The 24,056-nt window shown below is 41.5% G+C and overlaps 2 protein-coding genes across 13 annotated transcripts in view; one reads left to right on the top strand and one right to left on the bottom strand.

Annotated features, from left to right (window-relative positions):
* Nucleotides 1-24,056, top strand: part of MAGI1 (membrane associated guanylate kinase, WW and PDZ domain containing 1) — a 607,075-nt gene that overhangs the window by 73,479 nt on the left and 509,540 nt on the right. The gene's annotated exons all lie outside the window — the stretch shown is intronic.
* Nucleotides 7,444-7,776, bottom strand: LOC138386975 (MORN repeat-containing protein 2-like). Its single transcript, XM_069473780.1, has one exon. The coding sequence runs from the start codon at nt 7,774-7,776 to the stop codon at nt 7,444-7,446; it is 333 nt and encodes a 110-aa protein (XP_069329881.1).

The following is a 24,056-nucleotide window of genomic DNA, read 5'->3' as shown; positions in this document are numbered from 1 at the left end:
TAGTAGCCATTGCAGAGAATGCTCAGTTTTTACCCAGTGTCAGGCTATTTTGTGTCAAGACACTAAATGACTTTTCATTGCCATAAACTCTAGGCACTGTGCATCTAAGTCTCTTCTGGAGATGGATTGTGTGTGTGTCTCTTTGATGACACAATAAGCAGGACTTTATTGAATGTAAACATAGTTTAACGTGCTGCTGAGTTGAACTTTGGAGGCCGAAGCGATTTTTCCCTAGAGTTGTTCCTGCATGTTAATATTGAGCTAAGTTTAGGATGTCTTGTATTGTACCTGTTTTTTCCTGTGCATGTCTCAAAAACTTGGTTTAGACCTCAGGGTTTTATGAATATCCTTACTTGTTTTTTTTTGAGAGAGGGAAAAGGAAGGTCATCTGATAGAGAAACATAAATCACAGTGGAAGAGTTATCCCAAAGTCAACCCACCTGGCTAACACCAGCTCAATTTAGAACTAGGACATTGTAGCGACCAAGAAGTCCCCTCTTGGGCTCACTCTGTTCTCCCAAAGATAACCATCTTCCTGACCTCTGTCCCCACTCATGAATTTTGCTTGTTTTGGAACTTTGCATAAATGAATTCACTCACTATGAATTATTTTATGCCGGCCTTCATTTTCTCAGCATTATGTTGTGGTTTGTCCATGTTGCATGAAGCCATAGTTCGTTCATTTTGATTGCTGTATAGCATCATAGCATGCATATATCTGTATTTACGCATGCGTTCTACTTTTGATGATATTTGTGTTACTTGTAGTTTGAGACTGATGTGAATAATGTTACTGTGATTATGGCCATACATGTCTTCTAGTACACATGTACTTTTATTTCTTTGGGATATGCCCCGAAGTGGAATTGTAGTATTGGATCATAAACTGTGCATTTATCTAATTCCAAACAGTGTTCTAATATTATTCCAGTTTACATTCCTATCAGCAGTCTATGAGTTTCCATTACTTAACATCCTTGCCAGCACTTGATATTGACGGTATTTTAATTTTGGCCATCTAAAAACATGCCTACATTTAATTTTACAAATTGATGTGTTTTGTTGAAAAGAAATGAGTCTGAGATTTGGAGCCCGGAAACGCTGAGTGAGTTTAGCTTAAACCCTGGTTGAAGGGCCCCTGGGTGACCATTTGAGGCCTTAACTGAATGTGAGGCTGTCTTCTTACAACTTGACCTCCAGAATCTAACGTATGCCAGTGACAAACTATGCAAACTTATGCAGTTATGCAACTTCTCTGAGCCTCAGCCTCCTCATCTGCAAAATGGGAATTATTTTAAATTCCTCATAGAGTTGGTATGAAGAGCGTATCAGTCATTCCACCAAAAAGCACTTAGTTCCTGGCCCATAGTCATTATAAAAAAAAAATTATGAGGTCACTCTGAGTCACAGGAAGAAATGTCTGGCTGCATTGCTTTGGAACACTCCTGTATTTATTTTAGTTTATCTATTTTTAGGGGAAACAAAGTTATTTTCACTCAGAGCATTAGACGTCAAAAGCCAATATATCCTTTACTGGAACTACCTTGTTTGTTTGATGTGCGGGTGTCTCAGTATGTTTTGAAGGATGGCATGTTTATGGTTCAGCGCAACCATAAACACTCCTGGGCCCAGGGCTGCTCTGGATTTGTGTGCGTTTGACACAAGGGCAGCGGAGAAGGAAATCATCTTCAGCTTGTGTTTTGACACAGAGGAGTTTTGTTTTTCCTTTGTCAACTCTCTGCATCCTCCACTGAAAACAAACAAAACACTCCAGTGTGGGTAAATATTGTGACTGGCAGCCCCAGTGTTGCTGTTCTTCCCTCTCTACAATTGCACGGGGACCCAGGGTGGCATTGTAATCGGTGGTTGCCGTCCTGATATTTGAAAGAGAACCGTAGCAATTCCAGAAATGAAAAAGTGGTATAAAGGAAAATAAGAACCAAAAGATAAATTTTTCTTTGAGGGAAATTGTGAAGCATTTCAAGGAGGAAAACGTGGCAGAAAGTTAAATGGGTTTGCATTTTCTTCCCTCGCACCCACATTTATCATGCCGCCACTCCTGAGCCTTCAAGCAGAGTCTTCAAAGACAGCTGAGCTTCGTTTCAGGTGGATTATTTCGTGCCTTCCCTCCACTTCATTTGCCCTGCCTAGTGAGACCCAGCTAGAATTGAGGGCCAGGCCAGAAGGGCGCCCAGAGTTTGACCTGGTGGAATATCATTTGTAATTAGTTAAGGTTATTTTTTAATAGCTAAAAAAAATTATGTCCCTAGTACGTTTTCTTCACTTTTGCTTCCTGCCATCTCTCTTTCACCCTCCCCTGATACCTCCCTCCCTCTCTGTCTCTCTCTGTCTCTTTGTGTCTCTCTGTCTCTGTCTTTCAGAGAATAAGGAAAGAAAAGCCAGGTAAGAGAGAGGTTAAGATTGCTGGGCTCTGAATTCACAGGACAGGAATGGCTCCCTCCAGGTAGTCTCTTATTAACTGCATGATTTAGGGCAAGTTCCTTAATTTCTCTAACTCTCAATTCTTTCATCTCTCAGCGGAGACAAGGATCACATTTGTTGTGAGAACTGAGAACGACAAATGTGAGAATTGCAAAGATCACCACACCTGCCTCACTTAGCACTCAGTGCCGGGCATAGATCAATTCTTTTAATCCTCACAACATCCCTGTGGGTTGGAGGCTCTACTTTATAGGTAAAGAAACCGAGGCAGAGAATGCTTAGTGAACTGAGATTCCTCTGGTGACAAGTGGCAGAGCTGAGATTTGAATACAAGGCGGTTTGGTCCAGAGTCTGTGTCCTCTGTGACAGCACTGCCATTTGCTCACTGTCCCTCCTCACAGCACACCCCACCCCTCAGCCTTCTCTCTAGAGATAACTGTTTCAGGGTCTAACTGCCTATGTGGTTTGAAGCCCCAAGCCTGGGGTTGTGCAATCCACTGTCTGTGCATCCTGCTTGTTCCTTGATACTCCTTATCACAGACGTTTTCCACGTCAGTACCTGTAGCTCTCCCCAGGTGAAAAATTAACCACCTTGGCAAGAGCTGCCCACTTAGCCGCGGCGTGGCGGGGGCTGGCTGGCTCTCAGAGCAGCCCGGTTCTCGCTGGCTTCCTGCCTAGGACCCGGCTTTCTTTCCCACAAAGTAGCTTCTGAGAAAAACTGTGGGAAACGAATGACTTCAGAGGTTTTTAGAAACAAAAGTGCAAACTCTAACAAATTTCATCTGGCGCAGAAATGTTATTACCCGAAATCTCGAAAATATTTTCTTATAGGATTATTCCCCCAAGGTTGTTAATCTGAGAACGATCGAGGCCTAATAGGCCTGACTTTTTGCCCCCTGGTATTGCAGTCTTGTGTATTTGAGTGCTGGTCTGTGGGGGTTGAGGGAAAAGTATGTCTCTGGAGGAAATGAAGTCATTTTATTTCATATTAGAGCTACCACTGGGACTCTATCATTTCAGAAAGAGAATGCCGGTTCACACAGCCAGGATGAAGCTTTTAAATAAGTCCAAGAGAACTTTTAAGAGGTAGCCCTAGGTTTTCAGAGCCACACGCATTTATTAAGTTGTATGTGTCCTAAAGATTCTCACTGGGGTTAAATTCTACCTTAACGAGCATTGTCTTCTTAGATAAATGTTATTGTAACAATATTTGCTTCTCAATTTTAGTGGTTAGCGTTTGAAAACCATTTTACTTCCGGTGCTACGGAGTGGCAGCAAACTAAATGTTTCTGTGTTGAGGCTATTGTCTTTGAGAGGCTAATCTGGACCTGGGAGCCCAGCTCTGCAGGGAGACAAACCTTCATTTGTTCGGTGGAGGAAAGAATGTGGCCTTGTGTACCTGCCTCCCTGGATACACCTGTAGGGCTGGTTTCCCTGAGGAACAAACCTCACTGCTGAGCTCTTGACACTGGTGGAGTTTGCCCGGCCCTGGCAACAGTGTCAACAGTGCCTGGACTCCGGAGGGACCAAGGTTTCTGTGTCCTTCTCTTGCTGGTTAAATCCGAAGTATGTGTGTAATCTCTCTTAAGCTGGTGTGGTGAAGTCGAAACTTGGCTTATCACTGGGCCGAGATTCTCCTGTAGCATATTTTAGATAAGAGTGGAAAAAATGCCAGAGCCAGCATTAGCTGCCCTGAGATACTGAGGAGCTTTATTTTCCCTCCCAAAGCAAGGCATTCGGCTTAATTTGGAAACCTGCCTATGAATAGGCCAGCCTTGCTTACCTCATCCAGTTTTAATTTTTCAGCGAGTGATTTGGAAGCAGGAACAGGGTGATAACCTTTGCTCGCCATAATGAGCAGAGGCTTGAGGTTCTCTGTTTTTGTTTGGTATTGCCCTCTCCTTGAAAACACCATAGGCAGCTGGTCTCTGTTGGAATCTCAGTTGTGTGACCGTGGGCAAGTTACTTAACCTCTCTGGGAGCCTCAGTTGTCTCATCTGTAAAAGGGGAATAATACTAGTAGTACTCAACTCAGTAGAGTTGTGCCGAGGATTAAGTAGTTAATATTTGAGGTACTTAGAATAGTACTTGACTTGCGCAACATAAGTGCTATAGAAGCATTTGCAAATGAAAATAAACAATGGGAAATACTTTGTACAGTCAATTATATGAAGTGCCACTATGGTCTTTCTGGTTACTGAATGTTCTAACACATGCAAATTAATCATTAGATCAAAAGAATTGTTTTTTTTTCCCCTATGTTGTTAGGATTTTTTTTTCTTTTAAATTTACACGCCTTGCTGTTCTTCCTGTTCCCTTTGCAGAGCAAAAGTATCGGAAAAAAACAAGTGCAAGCATTTCCTTATAATATTGGTTTGGTTGTGGTCAAAAACAGGAATTATGACTCATGAACACCAAATTTACAGGAATAAGCCAAGGTAAAATGACATCCTAAGGATGAGGGTCATCTTTGACAAACAGACATACAAATTCATCAGATATTAAGACAACATTCTTAACCCAAAGTCCACGGACCCCCCAAGAGATTTGTGGACAGAAATCAGGGTATCTATCCATACGTTTGAGTAGGGGAAAAGTTACATCTACATTTTACTAACCCCTAACTGAACTTGAGCATTTCCTTCAGTTATGAATGTAGGCAGCAAACTACAGTGGCATGAGCAATACTCTGACTTTGTCATCGGCAGGAATCTCAGATATTTTAATATTGCATTGCAGTTTTATTTATGCTTATTGCTACTTATAAATTACAGCAGTTCTTAGATTCACCACTATTTATTTATTCTTCAGCTCCATAATTAAGAAAAATTTATATTATAAATTTATTTTTCAAATATTTTGGTAACTATATTTCAGTGCAATTGATTTCCTTTGTACTTGTACACATTTTATTTTTTTTCATTTATAAACATTATTCTGAGATAATAATACAGAGTCCAGGCACAAAAAAGATGAAGGAGTTTTAAAACTGAAGGGTTAAGCTGATTTGAATCTCTAGAGCTGTGATGTCCAGTAGAAATATAATGTGAAGCGCCTGTAATGTAATATTTTCAAGTCGCTACTTCAAAAAGGAAAAGGTGGGATTAATTTTAATAATCTACTTTATTCAACTGGATTTATTTAAAATAATATTATTTCAACAGGTAGTCAATATAAAAAGTTACTTATGAGATATTTGACTTTTTTGCATGCTAAGTCTTTGAATCAAGTGTGCATTTTATGTTTAGACTACATCTCAGTGAGGACGCCATGGTTTCATTGGAAATACTTGATCTGTACTTACATTGAACAAAATTGTGTTGTAAAAGTGGATTCCGGGTGGTTCCAAACACAATGAAAAGTTTTCCATTAATCACATTGAGTAATTTAAATCGAAATCAGCAAAGATGAAATAAAATTAGAAATTCAGTTCCTCAGCCACAGGAGCCACATTGCAAGTCCTCAGAGGCTGCACGGGGCTGGGGGTAACCCTATTAGACCACTCAGACCCAGAGCCTGGCTCCACACCGAACCCTCTGGGAGAGGAGAGCGCGGTGATTGAAACTGGCCTTGGGGGAAATTGCATTAAGACAGCTCCTGCTCTTTTGTTACTTTGATTTGTTTAGTGAAACAGGTGCTCGTTGACATCCTCTCCTTAAGGTATCCCAGCACTCCGCCTGTCCCAGCGTAGGCCCTCTCATGTGTTGGCTTGCTCCTTCTGGGGCTTTGTGTGACTCTAGGGAAATATTTCCTTTTAAGTGGTGGTTTTTGCAGGTCAGTGGCGGATGGAATTTTGTAATTTCCATTCCTACCAGTTAAAGAGGGATTTGCAAATTCTGGGAGAGGAAAGATTTTAGTTTTTTTTTTTTCCCCCCTTGAGCAGTCTTTGGCATAATGATGGAATTTAATTTACATAGGGATTTTTAGTACTTGGTTTGTATTCTTTGTTTTTTTCACCTTTTAGTGTCTTTCAGAAGGGGTAAGCTGCAGAACACAGTTTAGTCTTTTAAATTGGTTCTCAATTCATGGATTCACAGTGCCCCTTCTTTGTTTATCATTCAACAGCTCCAGCGATACAAGCCTGGTTTTTGAGTCTTTTGGGGGCATGGGAGGATATGCAAATCCACACCGAGGACCCTTACCAGGAAAGGTTCATTGAGGCCTCATGCTCGCAGACCATTGGCTAAAGTTGTTAGAAATGTCTTTTCCTTTCCAGAAGTGGTCTCTGAACGTAAGCTAGGTAATCTCAGCCAGTACTGAGTTATCCACTTGGGCGGTCTAGCTCTACTTTCATCTCCTAACTTGTTTGTCTAACTTTAATACTGAATGTGGCTTTTTCATTTCTTTTGATTAAAATTGACAAGCTATAAAAAAAATTTTGAACCAGTAATATTGCTAGTCCTGATCTAGTTTAAATATAAAACTGGATCTTAGAAAAGTTCAAGAAACTTTTTTTCTTAGGTCTGAAAGTTTAAAAACTTGGGGATTTAGATAGAAACAGAGATTTAGGTTCAGACGCTACCAGTAAGTGGACGCTACCCGTGCATAACTCGTGGTGTTTCTCTGCACTTTAGAGAGAAAGTTGACCTCTTTCGGGGCTTAGAAACCTGGAAGCATGTCTCAGACTTCAGCTGAATGCTGGACCTGTTTGTTGAATACTGTAATGTGCTAAGGCTTGTAAAAGAGAATAAAAAGCACTCTGCTTGCTCTTGAGGTGTTGTAGTCTTGGTAAAATGAAGTTGTAAATTTGAACAAGCCTAAAGGATGATTGAGACAGAAGGTACATTTGTCAGTGGATTCTGTTTTTTTTTTTTTTTTTTTTAAGTGAGTGATGGTTTTATTGGAAAACTTACAATACAGAGGTAGTGTATGAAGTAATTTCAAATAACAGATTTAGTTGCTTTCCTTACAACTAACAGCTTCATGTACTTCAATGCAGAACATCTACATGTGGAGCTTTAGTCTCAGGCCTGGAGCAGCTGTGAAATGAAAGTTACCACTCTATTCCAGTCCTCGGATATCAGCATATTCCCCTTCACCTTCTACCCTGTTTTCATTGACATTTCCAGTGTACTTTGCCCCAGTTGGAAATGCATAAGTCCCTAATCCATGAAACATATTATCCTTAAATTGTCCCTCATATACTGCTCCTGAAAAATGTTCCAGTCTTCCCAAACTGTTCATCTTGTCATCTCTGCAGCTTCCTGTGTAGACAGTCCGATTAGGAGTGGTATGAATACCCATTCCCTTTCTCTCATAGATTCCAGAAGATGTTGTTGTACAGTCACCATCAGACTTGTCTCCATTTGGAAATAAACAGTTTACCTTGTTCATTCCTGAAGTTGACCGAGAGGTGTTAGATCTTCTTGACTCTGCGATTCCTCCTGGGCCGCCGGCTCTGCGCTCTGCGCGGCCTGGAGAGAACTAGGCGCTACCTGTTTTGTCTTTTGAAGTCTGCACCTAACAGAAACTTAGCAATTTCCAGCCAAGGAGGAGTAATAACAGCAGAAACAGCAGTTGACATTTCAGGACTCATTCAACAATATTTAGTGGGTGCTTAGTCTATGTTGAGCACCATTCTAGAATCTAGTGACACAAAAGATGGACATAGAGCTTGCATCAGGTATATTATGCAGGTGTTGGGAGTGTCACTGATGTGACATGCGCTAGACCATGACACTTGCATTTTAATGAGCTGAGTGAATAAAAATTTATAGCCAAATGTCATCATCATCGCTGCAATGGAAGTAGGCTCAGAAACTGATAAATGGTTTGAAGAATACAGAAGTGATATGTTTGATGACAGCCACTTTCTTTGCATGTCTTTTTCTCTCTGCTCTTGTCACCTCCTTAGACTGGTTACTGGGCAGTTGGAAGAGACTGTGGCTAATTCACTTCAGTCGTTGTGCTTTGGGACATAAAATTGAGCTGCATGATTCATGGATGGTGTATTTGTAGCATCATCTTCATGCCCCATAGAATTTGTTTTTTAAATGACTGCTAAGAGATTTTACAATGCTAAATCATAACAGATTTGAACAGTTGCTTAAATATTATTTCTAGACATGTATAGCTTTTTAAACCTGTGGGTTGAAGATAGATGTCTTTGCTTGGGCCATAATGATTTGTTTTACAAATATATTGAATAAGCTGAGCCAGTTGGAATTGTGTCTTTCTCTTTTAAAGAAAAGATTTCCAAAATTTAAACCTGGATTTAGATGTTTTTTGGGTTAGCTGGACTAAACTTTGCAAGAATTGTCAGGGTTCTGGGCCTAACTCAAACGGTGGTTTTAATGAGGCTGGCCAAGTAATTTTTAATCTTGTTTCAAAGTTACCTTAAGCTCTACTTGGGCAGTCTGGTTTCCATTATAATGAAAGGTCAGATGTACTGGGAGTTTTATTCACCCTTGTGCGACAGGGAAAACTTTCTTTCATTAATGAGGAAAGTCTCAAAGGAGAGGGAGAAAATCTGAGGTTTTGTAAAACGAGGGAGTCATTTAGGAAGGGTAGAGGTGGGCCTTGCCTTAGAATATTCCAGGGCACAGTGGTCCATTGCTGTTAGCCTTTTTTCTCTGCACAAAAGGATCATAAAACGAGGTGGGCATGCTTTGAACAGGGCTGCTTTCCTTGATCACAGGACACAGATAAAATTCAACACTGTCAGGGTACATATTACAAATTATTTTAAAAAAGATATTTCTGATTAAAGCTTTTACTTGAAACCCTCCCCAGTTAATCAGAAATGTACAATTTATAATTAGTGTAAGTTGAGCATAATAATTACATTATAATTTATCTCAGTGTATTCATTTGATGATCTTAAGATCTACATACAGGCATTTTCATCCTTACAATGTATCTTATGCGAGAATTGAGAGGCATGTTTATCCTCCCTCTTCCCCCGTTTTACACTGATGGTATTGTTCCAGCAAGTGTTACAGCGGGTGGTCCCGAGGACAAACCGGCGCATGGAGAGTCGGGGAATCAAGGTTTATTCGCCGGCTGGCTCAGAGGGGTCTCGCCACCAAATTCTGAGCCCCGTCTACCCAATTTTTCCCACTTTTATTAAGTTGGGGTGGTCCGAGGGGTGGGGTCTCAGGTGACTAATGCCCAACAGGTAATAGGTTGGTATTATGTTGATGGGCCAGATAGTTGATGCACCAGGTAATAGGTTTAGTGTTATGCTGATGCGCCAGGTAATAGATTAGTTGATGGGCCAGGTAATAGGTTTAGTGTTATGCATATATGCCAGGTAATAGATTAGTTGATGGGACAGGTGATAGGTTTAGTGTTATGCTGATATGCCAGGTAATAGATTAGTTGATGGGACAGGTGATAGGTTAGTATCATGCTGATGTGGGTCTTCCATGGGGGGTGGGGGTCTCAGGTGGCTGCTGTGCTAAGTAATAGATGGGGGTTTTCCTTATCAATATAATTTTTCCAGGCGTTTCATTATATTTAGGGGATATTTGTACCTTGCGTGTTCTGTTTGGGGTTTTACAAATTCTCATCCCCAAGGTAGTAGGGATACAACCATAAATATAAAAAGACAGAGGCGGGTTAGCATTTTGCTAGTCTGCTTTCAGGAACTGTTTGCCACAGTTTATAGGACTAATTCACCTGCAGCCTCAGGATTCTCTTTCCTTTAAGAACTTCAAAAAGCACAGGCTGGGGAATTATTTTACATAACAATAAGGATAAAATGTTATTTATTTATAAGTTTCTCAGCACCGGAAGGCACCAAACTTAATACAATATAGAAACCAAACCAATTTTCCTTGACATTTAGCTGTAAATTGAAATTAATTCATATAAAATACCTGAGATGAAACACTTTAGTTGTAGAATTTGGGGCACTGCTTAGCTTTCATTATTTTGTGATTTTAGATTTAACTTTAAAAATGTGTTGTGTAAACTCATTCGCTGGATAAAATTCTCCAGCTGCCCATTTTTTCCTATACTTTCTTACTCTGTAGGTGAGAAAAATTTTTAGTATTTAAAATTCTTACGTGTTTGGTTCCACATGGATTGGATCCTTTCTGTTTTTCCTTTTCTTGTCCCTGGCCCCCCCACTTTTTCTGGTGTCAGTGCAGGCTGGTGCGTGCACTTCTGGGGGTGTGTGTGTGTGTGTGTGTGTGTTTGTGTGTGTGGTGTCAGGATGCCACTTTTGGGGAAATGGATGACTGCACAACAGTGAGGCCGGCTTGTGGGTAGATGACATAACCAACAGCTTACTGAACGCCATTGCCAAGACAAACAGGGTTGAGCCACCTATTGGTGGCTGCTGTGGTCCATACACTATCATTGCCACCCTTGGCTCTGCTTTTTTCAGACCTGGAGAAGCTTGCTGAGATTTTTACCCGAGGCAGGTGGGGTAGAGAAAGGACCAAAACAGGATGTAGTGAAGCTTTAATATGTCCAACCAGGGAACAACTGATGAAATGCAGGAAAGGCAGGGAGCAAATTCTACCTGGCACTGGGTTCGGAGGTCAGCGTCAACAGCCAGCAAGATGCAGATGACGAGGACTTGGAGTTTCCAGAAGTTCTTTCGCTTTGTGCATCTTGTGAAATGAAGTAACATATTTTTTATTCCTCCTCTGTCACCACCCTTTCTGATTCCCGTTCATCGCCCTCAGTGCCCTGGAGAGCGTGCAGGAATGGCAGGAAATTCCTGGGCCTCATTTGGATTGCCACCCTAGGTGGCTGTTCTCCCTCTCCAGCCAGCCAGTTCCACACCCTTCGTGTCCACGTTGCAGGCTGACCTTAGGGTCAGGCCCAGAGAGCTGTCTAATGTGCTTTTCCTCTTCAGTGAAAAATAAGCTAGTGAGCAGGGAAATTTGGGCTCGTGATTTTTGGGGGGGAATTTATTTGAGAAATACTATTTTAGTATTAAAGAATTTTAAAGGAATTATTACCACCCTCGTACTCGTTTCTCAAATGTGGCTTTATTCACTGCTCTGTCTCTAGCACCTAGAACAGGACTTGGTAGATACTGGATACCCAATAAATTTTTGTGGAATGAACGTATGGTCAACAGATCACTGGCCTCAGCATCTCCTGGGTGGTCATTACAAGTGCAGATTCCTGGGCACACCCTAGTCCTTCAGAATCAGAATGTTCTGGAGAGAGGCCACAGAATCTGCGTTTTATAGTAGGCCTCCCCAGCAGATCTGTCCTTGGTGCTCTCAAAGTTGAGTGCTGTTGCCTTAATGACATACCAGTTTCCCTATTGCTTTTTGTATATGTTATAACATGAAGAATTTGGTTTTTATTCTCTATTCCATGTTTCCCATCCCACCCCAGCAATTATATAATGAACATCCTCAATATAATGAATGATGCCAATATTACATAATGAATCTTTGCCTAGCTGTTATGCATTTCAGTGCTGTCCAACAAAATTGGCATTCTTCTTTGTTACCTGACCATTCCCCTGTTGTGGGATGACCCCCATCTTCTCTTACACTGTAATGTTGTAACTTTTTTTTTTTTTTTTTTTTTACCATTTCCTTGGTGAGCTGGGGGTACTTTCTAGAGGTTTCTTGTGCAGAAGAGATATATCCAGAGGGCTCTGTTCTTTTTTTTCCCCCCCTACAAAAAAGGTATTGGAAAGCTATTAGCATTTATATAGCATTTTCAATCTCTGCTATCTTACATGCTTAACAAGTACATTGCCTTTTAAGAGAAAAACAATTCAAGGTCACTTTTCATTAAATTTTACTAAGAAATTGCAAAACTGCTTAACAGAGTTGCAGGATTCTTAAGCACTTACCTTGAGTTAGGCACAGAATTAGGCACATTTTAGACTAAGTCAAGAATGTGGCGTTCTTTAAGAAAGTTAATACTCTTCCTTTAATGTGATAAGGAAAACTCCCATCTATTGCTTGGCACAGCAGCCGACTGAGACCCCCACCCCTCACGGAGGACTCACATTAGCATGTCACTAACCTAACACCTTGTACATTAACATATCACTGACCTAACATTTGACACATCAGCATAACACTAATCCTATTGCCTAGTGCAGACACTAAACATTACCTGGCGGGCATTGTCACCTGAGACCCCCCTCCCCTTGGATCACCCCAACTTAATAAAAGTGGGAAGAATTGGGTAGACGGGCTCAGAATTTGGTGGTGAGACCCCTCTGAGCCCACCGGCAAATAAACCTTGATTCTCCGACTCTCCGTGTGCCGCTCGGTTTGTCCTCGGGACCACCCGCTGTAACACTTGCCGTAACAAATGCCCCAAAGCCATTGGGGAACACTTGGTATTTCTGAAGAGGTTATTTTCTTCATTTAGGAGAGAAGCCAAACCCAAGAGCTTCAGACTGTAGAATTGGGTTCTCATTGCAGTGATGTTCAAGTAGCAATGGTTCTCAAGAGGAGGGTTATGGTGTCCCCCCAGGGGACAGTTGGCACTGTCTGGACATGTTGTTGGCCATCACAACTGAGAGGGTGCTACTGGCACCTAGAGGGTGGAGGCTAGGGATACTGCTTAAACATCCTACAGTACACGGAACAGTTCCCCACAACAAAGAAATACCTGGCCTTAAATGTCAATAGTACCAATGCTCAGAAAACCTGCTTTGGAGCAATTTGATGCAAGTTTGCTTTAGTGAACTCTCGTAGTTTTTACTAGAGGTAATAGAATTCTAATTCTTTGTGCCTTGACTTCATTAACCATTTTTTTTTTCCTGAATACTGTTTCATGTCAAATTATAAATTTGTGGGGAGGGACGGCAGAGGGAAGAGGTGAAAAATGGTGTCAGTTGCCGGGAAAATTGTAGTACCTCTTCGAGTTTCTCTAATTGTTGAACTTTAAGATAAAAGGGGCTGTTTGGGATTTGTGAGGCATTGAGAGATCTTCCACAGAAACGTGCTATGACGAAACTACATCATGGTTAATACTTTGTGGGTTGTCTCTGGATTGGGCAGTCTGATAAGTGCTTTGCATATATTATTTTGTTTATTCCTCCTAACAGTCCAGTAAAATTCCAAATGTTACCAATTTTAAAGATGAAGAAACAATCTTAGTAGGAAAGTATAGGACCCCTGTTATAGACTGAATCTTTGTGTTGCCCCCAAATTTATATGTTGAAATCCTATCCCACAATGTGATGGTATTAGCAGGTGGGACCTTTGGGACTTTTGGGAGGTAATTAAGTCATACAGGTGGAGCCCTCGTGAATGAGATTAGTGTCCTCATAGAGGCCCCAGAGATCTCCTTCAAGTTCTTTTCAGCCGTGGGAAGATACAATGAGAAAAGGGCAGTCTGCAGCCCAGAAGAGGGTCCTCACTGGAACCCCACCATACTGGAACCCTGGTCTTGGACTTCCACCCTACAGAAATGTGAGGAGTAAATTTCTGTAGTTTATAAGCTCCCCAATCTATGGTACTTTGTTTTCCCAGCCTGAATTGACTGACTTACTCCCCTTACGTGTAAATAGTAAATTCTTTGAGCGGCCATTCCTAGTGTGGCTTTCCTTGTGAGCTCTGCTTTGCTTGGAATAAGAAGTAGGGTTTGGTGAGCAACCTCCTGAGTGTCACTCTGGTGCTTTAAGACGTTTTCTCCCGCATGGTCACCTAGCCCAGCTGTTGGCACACGGTTGCCAATGATGTACAAGTTCTGTTACTAAGGGACAAAGGGGTAGTACAGACAACAGACAATTTGCAGTCTCTGCCACATGGATCGTTCAAGATTCTTCTTTCATTTTTTTCATTTTAGTCACTTGAGATTCTTCTTTCGTGTTTTATTCTTCCTTGATCTCCAGAGACTATAAAATGATCCTGAAGCTTAGTAATATTATGAACAACCATTTATCAAGTGGCTGCAGTGCGCTTACTCTGGGGTTCAAAGAATATGAGGAATGTCAGCTTTGCTTCCAAGCCCTCATTAGACTTGATACCATGACTGCTTGTGTCTTTTTACTCCCCAAATCAATCGTGCTTTCCTTTCTGAAAGGGTTTTAGATGCAGATGACACATTCCAAGGAAGATCACAGGGGCTGTCTGAGTATGGAGAAGTAGGAGTTGGTATTTATATTGCCCATGGCATTCCTACTTCATGATTTAGATGGGCTTATAATTGAACATTCGCCATAGAAATATCTTCTGTGAAGTTGGAAAATAAACCATCTCCAGGGTTTTTTTTGACAATGTTTCTTCAGGATCCTTTTTATTATTTAGTCTGTTTATGAGTAATTGAAGATCAAGTGCAGTCATCTACGTTTAGCTGTTTATAATTTGTCTGGAATTAGCACTGGGTTATTGATTTTCTTTTCCTCACAGTGTAAACACAAAAGACTATAAAATAACGATCTCGTTGGTGATATATAGCTTGTATGTTTTTTAATAATTAGCATTATGCATTTGGCTGGATTGGTCTTCCTGCTCATAGTAATGGAAATGTGGAAATTTGCAGGAATTATAAATATAAGGCAATTAATATAAAAGGTAAATAAATAAAAAGGCTTTTCATGGACAACTGTGGGGCCACAGTAAGTTCAAAACAGTGTATTTCATTGATGATCTGAGTAGCCCGTTCCATGCAGGATCTATGTTAGTTTAAAATAAAAGTAGACTGGTTTGTTTTTCTCTTCATTTATATAGTCATAATAAAATGGCTTTGGTGTAGAGTCACAAAAGAATTGCTAGTGCTAGTGTTTACTCTAGTGGCTTAGGGTCTCTTAATGAGTTAAACAGGACGGGATGTAGCATCAGGAGAGAGTTCCTGCTGTTTACCTACAATGGTTGCATCCTCACTAAAAAAATATGCACTGCCCTCTGCTATAAAGACACCCGCCAGAACCTTGTTCTTTTGTCTTTGAGGACCGTTTTCCCCTTATGCCCTGCCAGCCTATCATAATAAAACGATTACAGTGACGTGGTCTCATTGCAGGAAATGTTTGATGAGTCTCAGGAAAACTATAAATAAATCTTATGTCATTGGTACACCAGTGCACGAGTACATCTTCAAGCCTTAGATAATTAGGGTGTCCCATCTAGGTTTATTATAAGAGGTTTTCATTCAAGAAGTGCGTGCTTGATAGTTTATTTTATTCTGGGCTTTACATTGTCCTGTCTCAATGCAGAAAAGGAAAAAGTATCAAAAGTCCCATAGTATGTCATCCTAAGACCGAAGGGGACATTCAGAGGTTAGTCACCTTGTCCATCCTCAGCCTGCACGTAGTACTTGAATTACCTTGAACAGATAAGTGATAACAGAGCTCATTGTTCAAGGTCCTTAAACAAGCACATTTCACATTTTCCCCCAAAGTAACATTTTCGTTAACTTAATTAAATTGAAAGAATTTGTTCCTGTCTACTGATCAAATTCTTTACTTCTCATGGAAGCTCCATTTTTATTTGTAGCTTAGATAATTGACAAACGTTTTCAGTGACTTAAAGTTTGTCTTCCTCCTATGTATTTGAACTTTGCAGGAAGGATTATTGTATCGACATATAATACGGAATATATTCTTAAGGTCATAATATCTGGTCAAACATTTATTCCTTAATGCAGTATTATTTTGTCCATATTCTCTTGATTCTGACAACTGCTCTTTTTCTTTTAAAAAAATGTGTATGAAAAAATAAAAGATATTGCCAAGTTGTTTGGATGGCCAAAAAATAAAATAATTGCCGTATTTTATTTCCCATAAGTGGAATGATAGCTTGACTTCACCTATTTATAACTCTTTTTAGCTAAGGCAGTCATCTAAAAGAACAATGTCCCTGAGGTAAAATCTTACTTAGTTTTGGTACAATTTTATTATCTATCTCTTCCCACTTCTTTGTCTGAAGCATCACCCTCTGCAGTGGCTCTCCTGTTTGTCAGAAGTTAATTAAGTTGTAAGTTAAAAAATCCACAAAATAAAAATAAAGGATGTGGCTTAAAAATTCTCTTTAGCAGGTGAGGCATAGTGAGCTGTGGTTGTGCTTATGCAAAGCAAGCCACCTGGCAAACACACAAGCACCCCGTGGAGGCCGCCTGTGGCCCTGCGGTCAGACCATCCTCTGCAAATTGGCTGGCCACGGGAGTGCGCTCAGCCCCAGAGACAACCTCCTTCTTTCTCTCCTCGCGGGCAGGCCGGCCACCTCCAGGAAAAAGCTGACTTCTAAACAATTTCCTGGTGAGCCAGCTGGGGAACGAGAGGATTTCCTTAGCCGAACACTGAGCACTGCCATTCAAAACAGACAAAGCCAGCAAGCCTTGGAAATCGGAGGCAAAAGAGCAAGAGCAAAGTGACAGGGAGGGGCCCGCTGAGGTCTGCAAGTAGGTCGCCAGCATTTTCAAGGTGTCTGTCCAGCTGCCACTCTTTTGACAGCTCTTGGAAATCTCAGGAGGTAATAACACGCTATTGGAATTTGGATCGCAGAGTACAGGCCTCCCTGTCTTTTGCTGGTTTACCTTCCTGGTGAGGTTCTCTCTCTGGTAGAGCCACACCGGTGCTGTGTTTTTGGTTAGCTGTACAGACTTGCTCATCATTGGGGGAAAGATACTGTCTCTAGAGAAAATTAGATAGACACTAAAAAAAAAAAAAAACACAGTTTGATTCAAATTTTGCTGGACTTTTAAAAATGTTGGCTGGCAAGACAAATACAGTGTTTTCCTTGCTCCGCTGGTGGATCTGCACCTTGGCGTAGGAAGCCTTTTTGTCTCTTTTCGTGCTGCCCTCCCTTAGGAGCCCTTCTCTCTGTTCCTATCTTGGCTATTTAAAGACTTTGAAGGTACAAGGTACTTTGGGAAGTCCCTCTCTATGACTAATATATTAAAATATGCCCACCCTCCAGGTGAAATATACATAACTACGTAAGAATTGGTTTGTAGCTGACCTGCCGTGGATTGCAGACATCTAGCGAAACACTTAGGAATTCTGATTTTGTCATTTCCTCTTTGTATTTTGTAGTCCATCCCCTCCCACTAACACATTCGTAGTGTTTCTAGGGTCTTGGGAAGTTTGTTGGCCTCGGCACTGTGTCTGTGGTACTAATGCTTTATGTTATTTTGTTCTTAAAACCCTTCCATGGCTCTCCATTGATTTCAGGATGAAGGTCACAGTCCTTAACCTGGTCCTCTGTGATCTGGCCTCTTTCCCTATGCTGCCTCACAAAGCCCCCGAAACTAGCTTAGTGGCTTTAGGAAACCCATGCTTTGTTATTTCTCGTGATTTTGTGGGTTGGCCAGATAGTTTTTGGGCTGATTTCACCTGGGCTCACGCACCTGCTGTATTCACCTGCAGAATGGCTGATCTAGGTGGTCCGAGGGGACCTCCCTCACATGTCTGGCCTTGGTACTGGCTGTCCACGAGGGCACCTCCGTTCTCTTGCACATGGTCTCCTTTTCTCCAGTAGGCTAGACTGGCTTCCTTCCTTGGCGGTTTCAGGGCTACGTTCCCAAAGAGTGAAGGTGGAAGGGGCAAGGCCCCCTAAGGCCCATGCTGTGGAGCTCACTCAGAGTCACCGTCACTGTCGGTCAAGGCAAGTCCCAGGCCAGCCACAATTCAAAGGATGAGGAAATAGACTCTACCTCTTGATGGCGTTTGCTACAGAGAATGCAATCTATCAGGCTATTCTTCTCTGCTTTTTCCATCTGCCCCCTTTCATTCTGCATTCTAACCACTAAACTTTTTTCAGTTCCTTAAATTCACCTTGTTCTCTAGCCTTTGGCCTGAAAACATGTTTCTCTTTCTGCCTGGAATATTCTTTCTTGCTTATTTTTCCTCGCTAACCGTTACTACCTACTTCAGATTTTAGCTTCAGTGTCATTTTGGGTGCCCTTCCTTTCCTAATATGCTAGATTTGGGGAAATGTTAATACCTCTTCTGTGATCTAATTGTTCCCCTTGCTTTCCTTGTCACAGTAATGCTCATTGTTCCTGTAGTGGAATTTTTACTTTTTTTTGTCTTTCCTGATACACTGAATGGATACTCTGGTATCTGTCTTGTTCGTACTGTGTCTGGACCTAGCACGGTGCCTGGATTATAATAGCTACTGTTAAATAAATACTTGTGGAATGCAGATCAGATTGGTGCAGATTCCTTGCTGGTGTTGGGTCACAAGATGATTTTGATGTTCCTCTTTAGAACAGCCCCTCCCTCCTGCCTTTTTGATCTTTTCTTCTCAGCCCAGCAGTCTGACATCCAGGAAATAGCCCAATATAAGAGGGACTTGGTTTTATAATTAGGTTAGGAGCCTTTTTTTAAGGCTTACTGGGCCATTAGTCCTGTTAAACCACTTGCTAACATCAAATGAATGTTTGGAAAAAGTCCTGCCTGTAGTCTATAAAGTGGGTGGTTAAGGATGCTACCTTGAGCTAAATCTTTATTTGTAAAGAGTGGAGAGAGACTTTCCCCTACCTCATCCAACCTATTATTTCTTTTTTTTCTGAACCTCTGTTGTATTTAGAATCAGCTTGTCACCCGAATTGCTCTTTCTCTAATTATTCCATGTGCAACTCTTGGCGTCTCACCTAGATTCAACTCTTTGAAAGAACAGGAGTGCATTTCATACCCCATTTATTTTCTCCACTGTGCATACTATCATAAGCAATTAACAGACACTGGCTCACCCAAGATGTCTTTCTTCTTTTACTCCAAACACTGTGTTTAGTGTTAATTTAAGAGTTTCAGTGAATACGTATTCTAACCTAGCCAGTTGTGTAGCCAGCCTCCAAGATGCCCTCCTCTCCTCCCAATAATTCTCCCCTCTTTGTATTCATGCCCTTGTATAGTCGCCTCCCAAACTGAATAGGACTGACATTTGAGCCAATAATATGTGGTAGAAATGGCAGCGTGTCAGCCTAGTGTGGTGGCTCACTCCTATATTCCCAGCACTTTGAGAGGCTGAGCAGGAGGCTCCCTTGAGGCCAGGAGTTCAAGACTAGCCTGGGCAATAGAGCAAGACCCTGTCTCTAAAAAGTTAAAATAAATAAATAAATAAATAAATAAGAAATGACAGAGTGTCACTCCCAAGGCTAGGTCATAAAAGACATTGTGGCTTCTGCCTTGCTTTCCTGGGTCACGTGCTTGGGGTTAAGCTAGCTGCTATATTATGAGGACATGCAAGACAACCTTTTGGAAAGGTCCCATGTGGTGAGGAACCGAGGTCTCTTGTCAATAACCGTATTAGTGAGCCATCATAGAAGCAGATCCTTCAGCTTCCGTCGAGCCTTCAGATGACTGACTATAGCCTTGGCCAACATTGGGACTGCAGCCACGTGCGAGACCCTGAGCCACAGTCACTTGGATGAACTGCTCCTGACTCACAGAAACTACGTGAGATAGTAAGTGCTATTGTTGTTTATGCTACTACACATCAGCTGTTTTGCATTCTCTCTGGACTTCAAGGAAAGGACGTGGCCTTTGTCTTTAAAATGAATTGACTGAGTTCAGCTTTGGAAAATGTTCTCTCAGCCACACTTATTTAAACAAAGTAGTTACAGAGAGAGGTGTAACTATAAACTTCCCTGAATGCCTAATTTTCAACGGGAGCATTTGGTTAGGTGCTACCTTGAGGTAGCTGGGATTGTTTCTTCTTTCTTATCATCAATTCTTCATAAGATTAAAACTTTGGAAAGATAGAACTGTTAGGGCTGGGCGTGGTGGCTCACGCCTGTAATCCTAGCACTCTGGGAGGCCAAGGCGGGTGGATCGCTCAAGGTCAGGAGTTCAAGACCAGCCTGAGCAAGAGTGAGACCCCCGTCTCTACTAAAAATATAAAGAAATTGGCCAAACAACTAAAAATAGAAAAAATTAGCTGGGCATGGTGGTGCGTGCCTGTAGTCCCAGCTACTCGGGAGGCTGAGACAGGAGGATCCCTTGAGCTCAGGAGTTTGAGGTTGCTGTGAGCTAGGCTGACGCCACGGCACTCACTCTAGCCCGGGCAACAAAGCGAGACTCTGTCTCAAAAAAAAAAAAAAAAAAAAAAAAAAAATAGAACTGTTAGGTAAATGCAGTCTGGTGTAGGATAGAATAGCATAGTACTTTATCTAAACTTGATTATGAATCTGCATTGGTTGCAAGTAACAGCCTAAGCAGGAAGGAGAGTTTATCCTATAGAGAAAGCAGAGTCTCATGGAACCCCAGGGTAAGGGTGGAGTAGGGCCTCACGAAGGGTCTGGAACTGGAATAGAAAGTCGTGAGGACTCTTACTTCATCTCTTCTTTCCTTCAAATGGCTTTTTCTTGGGATGGGCTTTCTCTGATTTTCCGTTGACAAGGTGGAATTGGAAAGCCCCATAGTTCCCTGATTTATTACATGACAGCTTTAGTCACTGAGAGATTCTGTGTTCTGAGAGCGATTGCTAGGTAGAGCTCCAGTCCCGTGTCTGTTTCTAAGCCAGCCAGCCATCGCCGAGGGTGGTCCGAAGGGCTGCCAGGAGCACTTCCCTGTGGATGGTTTGTGTATGTTGGGAGTGGTGGCAGTGCTGGAGGGGAGGTGACATTCCAGAGAAGGAGTTGGTGGGGCAGACTGCCTCACAGGTGTCTGCTACTACAGGAGAGTGCCCATTTTAGAAAGCAATATGTTAGCTAATCTTTGTGAGGCAGCAAATTCTCATCCACTTGTTCTAGAGAGCAGCAATAGATGACATAATCCGCAATGTAATTTTCCTCCTCTCCCTCGTTCCCACTTTGATCCTGTGTTATATTTTATCATCAAGAGCCTTAGTATTTTGGGGTAAAATAATTGCTTATCACATACCTTAAAAGCCCAAATCGAGGACTATCTTAATATACTTTATGACATGTATAAGGAAAGGCAGTGTTCTTAGCTTTTCCAAATCATCAGCTGTAACCGCGCATTTGGAAAAAAGGAGAGGGAATATAAATAAATACCCTTCTTCTGGTCAGTGTAAACTCAAGTACTGTCTTGGAATTTGGGGATGAATAAGAGTGGCAATTCTTGCTTTTTTTCCTTTGAGACGGAATCTCACACTGTCGCCCAGGCAAGAGTACAGTTGTGTCATCATAGCTCATAGCAACCTCAAACTCCTGGGGTTACGCCATCCTCCTGCCGCGGCCTCCAGAGTAGCTGGGACTACGGCTGTGTGCCTCCATGCTCGGCTAATTTCTCTATTTTGAGTAGAGGTGGGGTCTCGCCCTTGCTCACGCTGATCTCTAGCTCCTGAGGTCAAGCGATCCTCCTTCCTCGGCCTCCCAGAGTGCTAGGATTACAGACGTGTGCCACTGGGCCCAGCCAACAGGGGCAATTCTAATGTTCTTATTTGCCACTTACCACTTAGGGTCAGGCTATCTGAACTACCTTCCTCCTAGCACAATATAATGAAGTAATTTAAATACAGCATCATCTACAGGTCTCCAAAGAGGCCTTCTTTGTGTTATTCTAAGCCTAAGGAAGAGAAAATGAGCAAGAAAATAATACACAAATCAGATCATAAAAGTGCAAATTCAAGGTGTTCTTCACTAAAAAATAAAATAGTTTAATGAAATCTTTTGAAATGTTTGTAAGCGTTTGTTTACACAAGAAGTCTGAAAATTTGATTTCTTTCTATTTCAAAATGCTTGGATTCTCAATCTCTTGATACATCTCTGTGGTTTATATTCTGAAATACTTGGCAACTCCAGTTTCAGTGAAGTATTTTAAAGGGTGATGGTATTCTAGTGGGGGAGTATTTTGAAACATGTGGCTTGGTGTCATCAAGCTTTTCTGTGAGTTTGTGTTCACACTTACTCTCCCCTAGTTACAGTGCAAAAAGAGTCAGTGGTATGAAAATACAGGTAGGGATTTTCACTGTGCTGTACCCAGAATTGGGTTCAGATCCAGACATAATGGCAGGTTTTCATGTGCCCTGGACTAATAATGCCTAACCTGTTTTTTAACCCTGTAATATAATTTGAAAGGAAGTTAAGAGAGCACAAGACTGTAAATGAACTTTTTGATAAATACATGTTCCTCTGACTCTGAGGAGCTATTAGTAAAGGCTGAGATACAAAGGGAAGAAGTTGGTTTTATCCTTTAGAAAGAGTTATAATTTTTTGTGTGATTTATGCTTCTGGGAAAGCTGTGAGATACACAGGGGAAGTCTTCCTCTTTGGCCAATAAAGGAAACTGCAACTTAGTTTAAGTGACCTGCCCAAAGTCACACGACGATTAGGAAGTCAGAATGGACCAGAACCAGGATTTCTGCCCAGTCCGCTTTGCATTCCACAGCCCTTTGGTGTTCCCCTCAGCTTCTTACCCTGAATCATTACCCTAGGTTGATTGCTCTATGAGGCCCTTTTGTTTGTGGTTTGTGGTATCTCGTTTGTGGGGATTTGTTGTAATTTTAAACTTTTATGGGTTTTGCAGCCCGAAAGGGTCTCAAGTTACTCAAGGTAGAATTATCTAGTATCTTACGTGGATTGCATTGAATTCTGATATAAAAATCTTTTGATTCCATCCTTGATCTCTGCCTGTGTGATGACTGGGTTTTCATCAGTTTGGGAGAGGCTACTGTAAGAAATGCACTTTGAGTCAGATTGAGGAGAAAGGATGATAGATAGGTTGGAGGACGGATGCTTTACACACAGGTTCATTGTCACAGGCTTTCGCATGAAATACACTGAAAGCATCAGTGATAACTTCTCAAGTCCCACCCACCCAGCATCCTTGAATCTCGGAAAACTCATGCTAATTGCATCTTTAATTAAAACGGCTTTAGTCATTTCCAGGGTCCTTTTGAAGAACAGAAAAGATTTCATTGTTTTGCCTAGAGGCTGGAATAATAGGTACTCTGCAAAGTGCGGTTTTCTTGGTTTTCTTTATGTAACAGCTCCCATTGTGGTTGCATTTTTATTTGAAAAGGTAGGTTTGAAAAGGGGAAACTACACCTTTCATATTTAAAAGAAGGTATTGACCCATTTTCTGTAGCGATTAGAACCATGGAAATTAGACTTAATGTAGTTTGACATGTACTACAGAATTTTAGAGTCTTTCAGGTGGAAGGAGACAATTGAATACGGCTTTGCCACTGTGGCAGTGTTGAGAGATGCAGAGATGGGGACAGCTGAGATTCCTGCCCTCACAGAGCAGTCCAGTCCAATGAGAAAACAGTGCGCTGATTTCATTTCATATACTCCCGACAAGTGACGTCATCCAGTTTCTGTTTAGCAATGCTGTTGGTTCAATCCAAAATACTCTATTACTTTGAAGTTTATTCTTACGTTGTTGTTGCCTCTCATTCGGTTAGGAAGTGTAATCAGTGGTGTGCCGGTTAATGGTTAACCAGCTGTGGGCAGGGAGCACTGATTTTGTAGAGCTTGCCAATTTCCATTATGTAAATACTCCCACTAATGCCAATATTAAGTGACGAATTTAAAGTCACTGAACATGGAGTTGAGAAGAGTCGCACACCACTGGCCTACTGGTGTCAGTGTGTGTCAGGCATTGTTCTTAACGCCAGCGGTGCATCTGTGAGCAAAACCATAAAAAAATGCTTGTGCTCATGGAGGAAGACAGGCAATAAATTCATGTAAAAGCAATTTATGTTGCATATTCGCCGGTGAAAAAAATGCTATGAGAAAATAGAACACAGTAAGGAGGATTATGTATATTGGAGGGACTTGGGTTGTAATTTTAAATAGGATGATCATATTCCTCAAATGGCTTAATT

The sequence above is a fragment of the Eulemur rufifrons genome, chromosome 7 (genome assembly GCF_041146395.1).
Source record: "Eulemur rufifrons isolate Redbay chromosome 7, OSU_ERuf_1, whole genome shotgun sequence".
Taxonomy (NCBI): domain Eukaryota; kingdom Metazoa; phylum Chordata; class Mammalia; order Primates; family Lemuridae; genus Eulemur; species Eulemur rufifrons.
The sequence above is the reverse complement of the archived record's forward strand: the minus strand, read 5'-3'. Positions and strand labels throughout refer to the sequence as shown.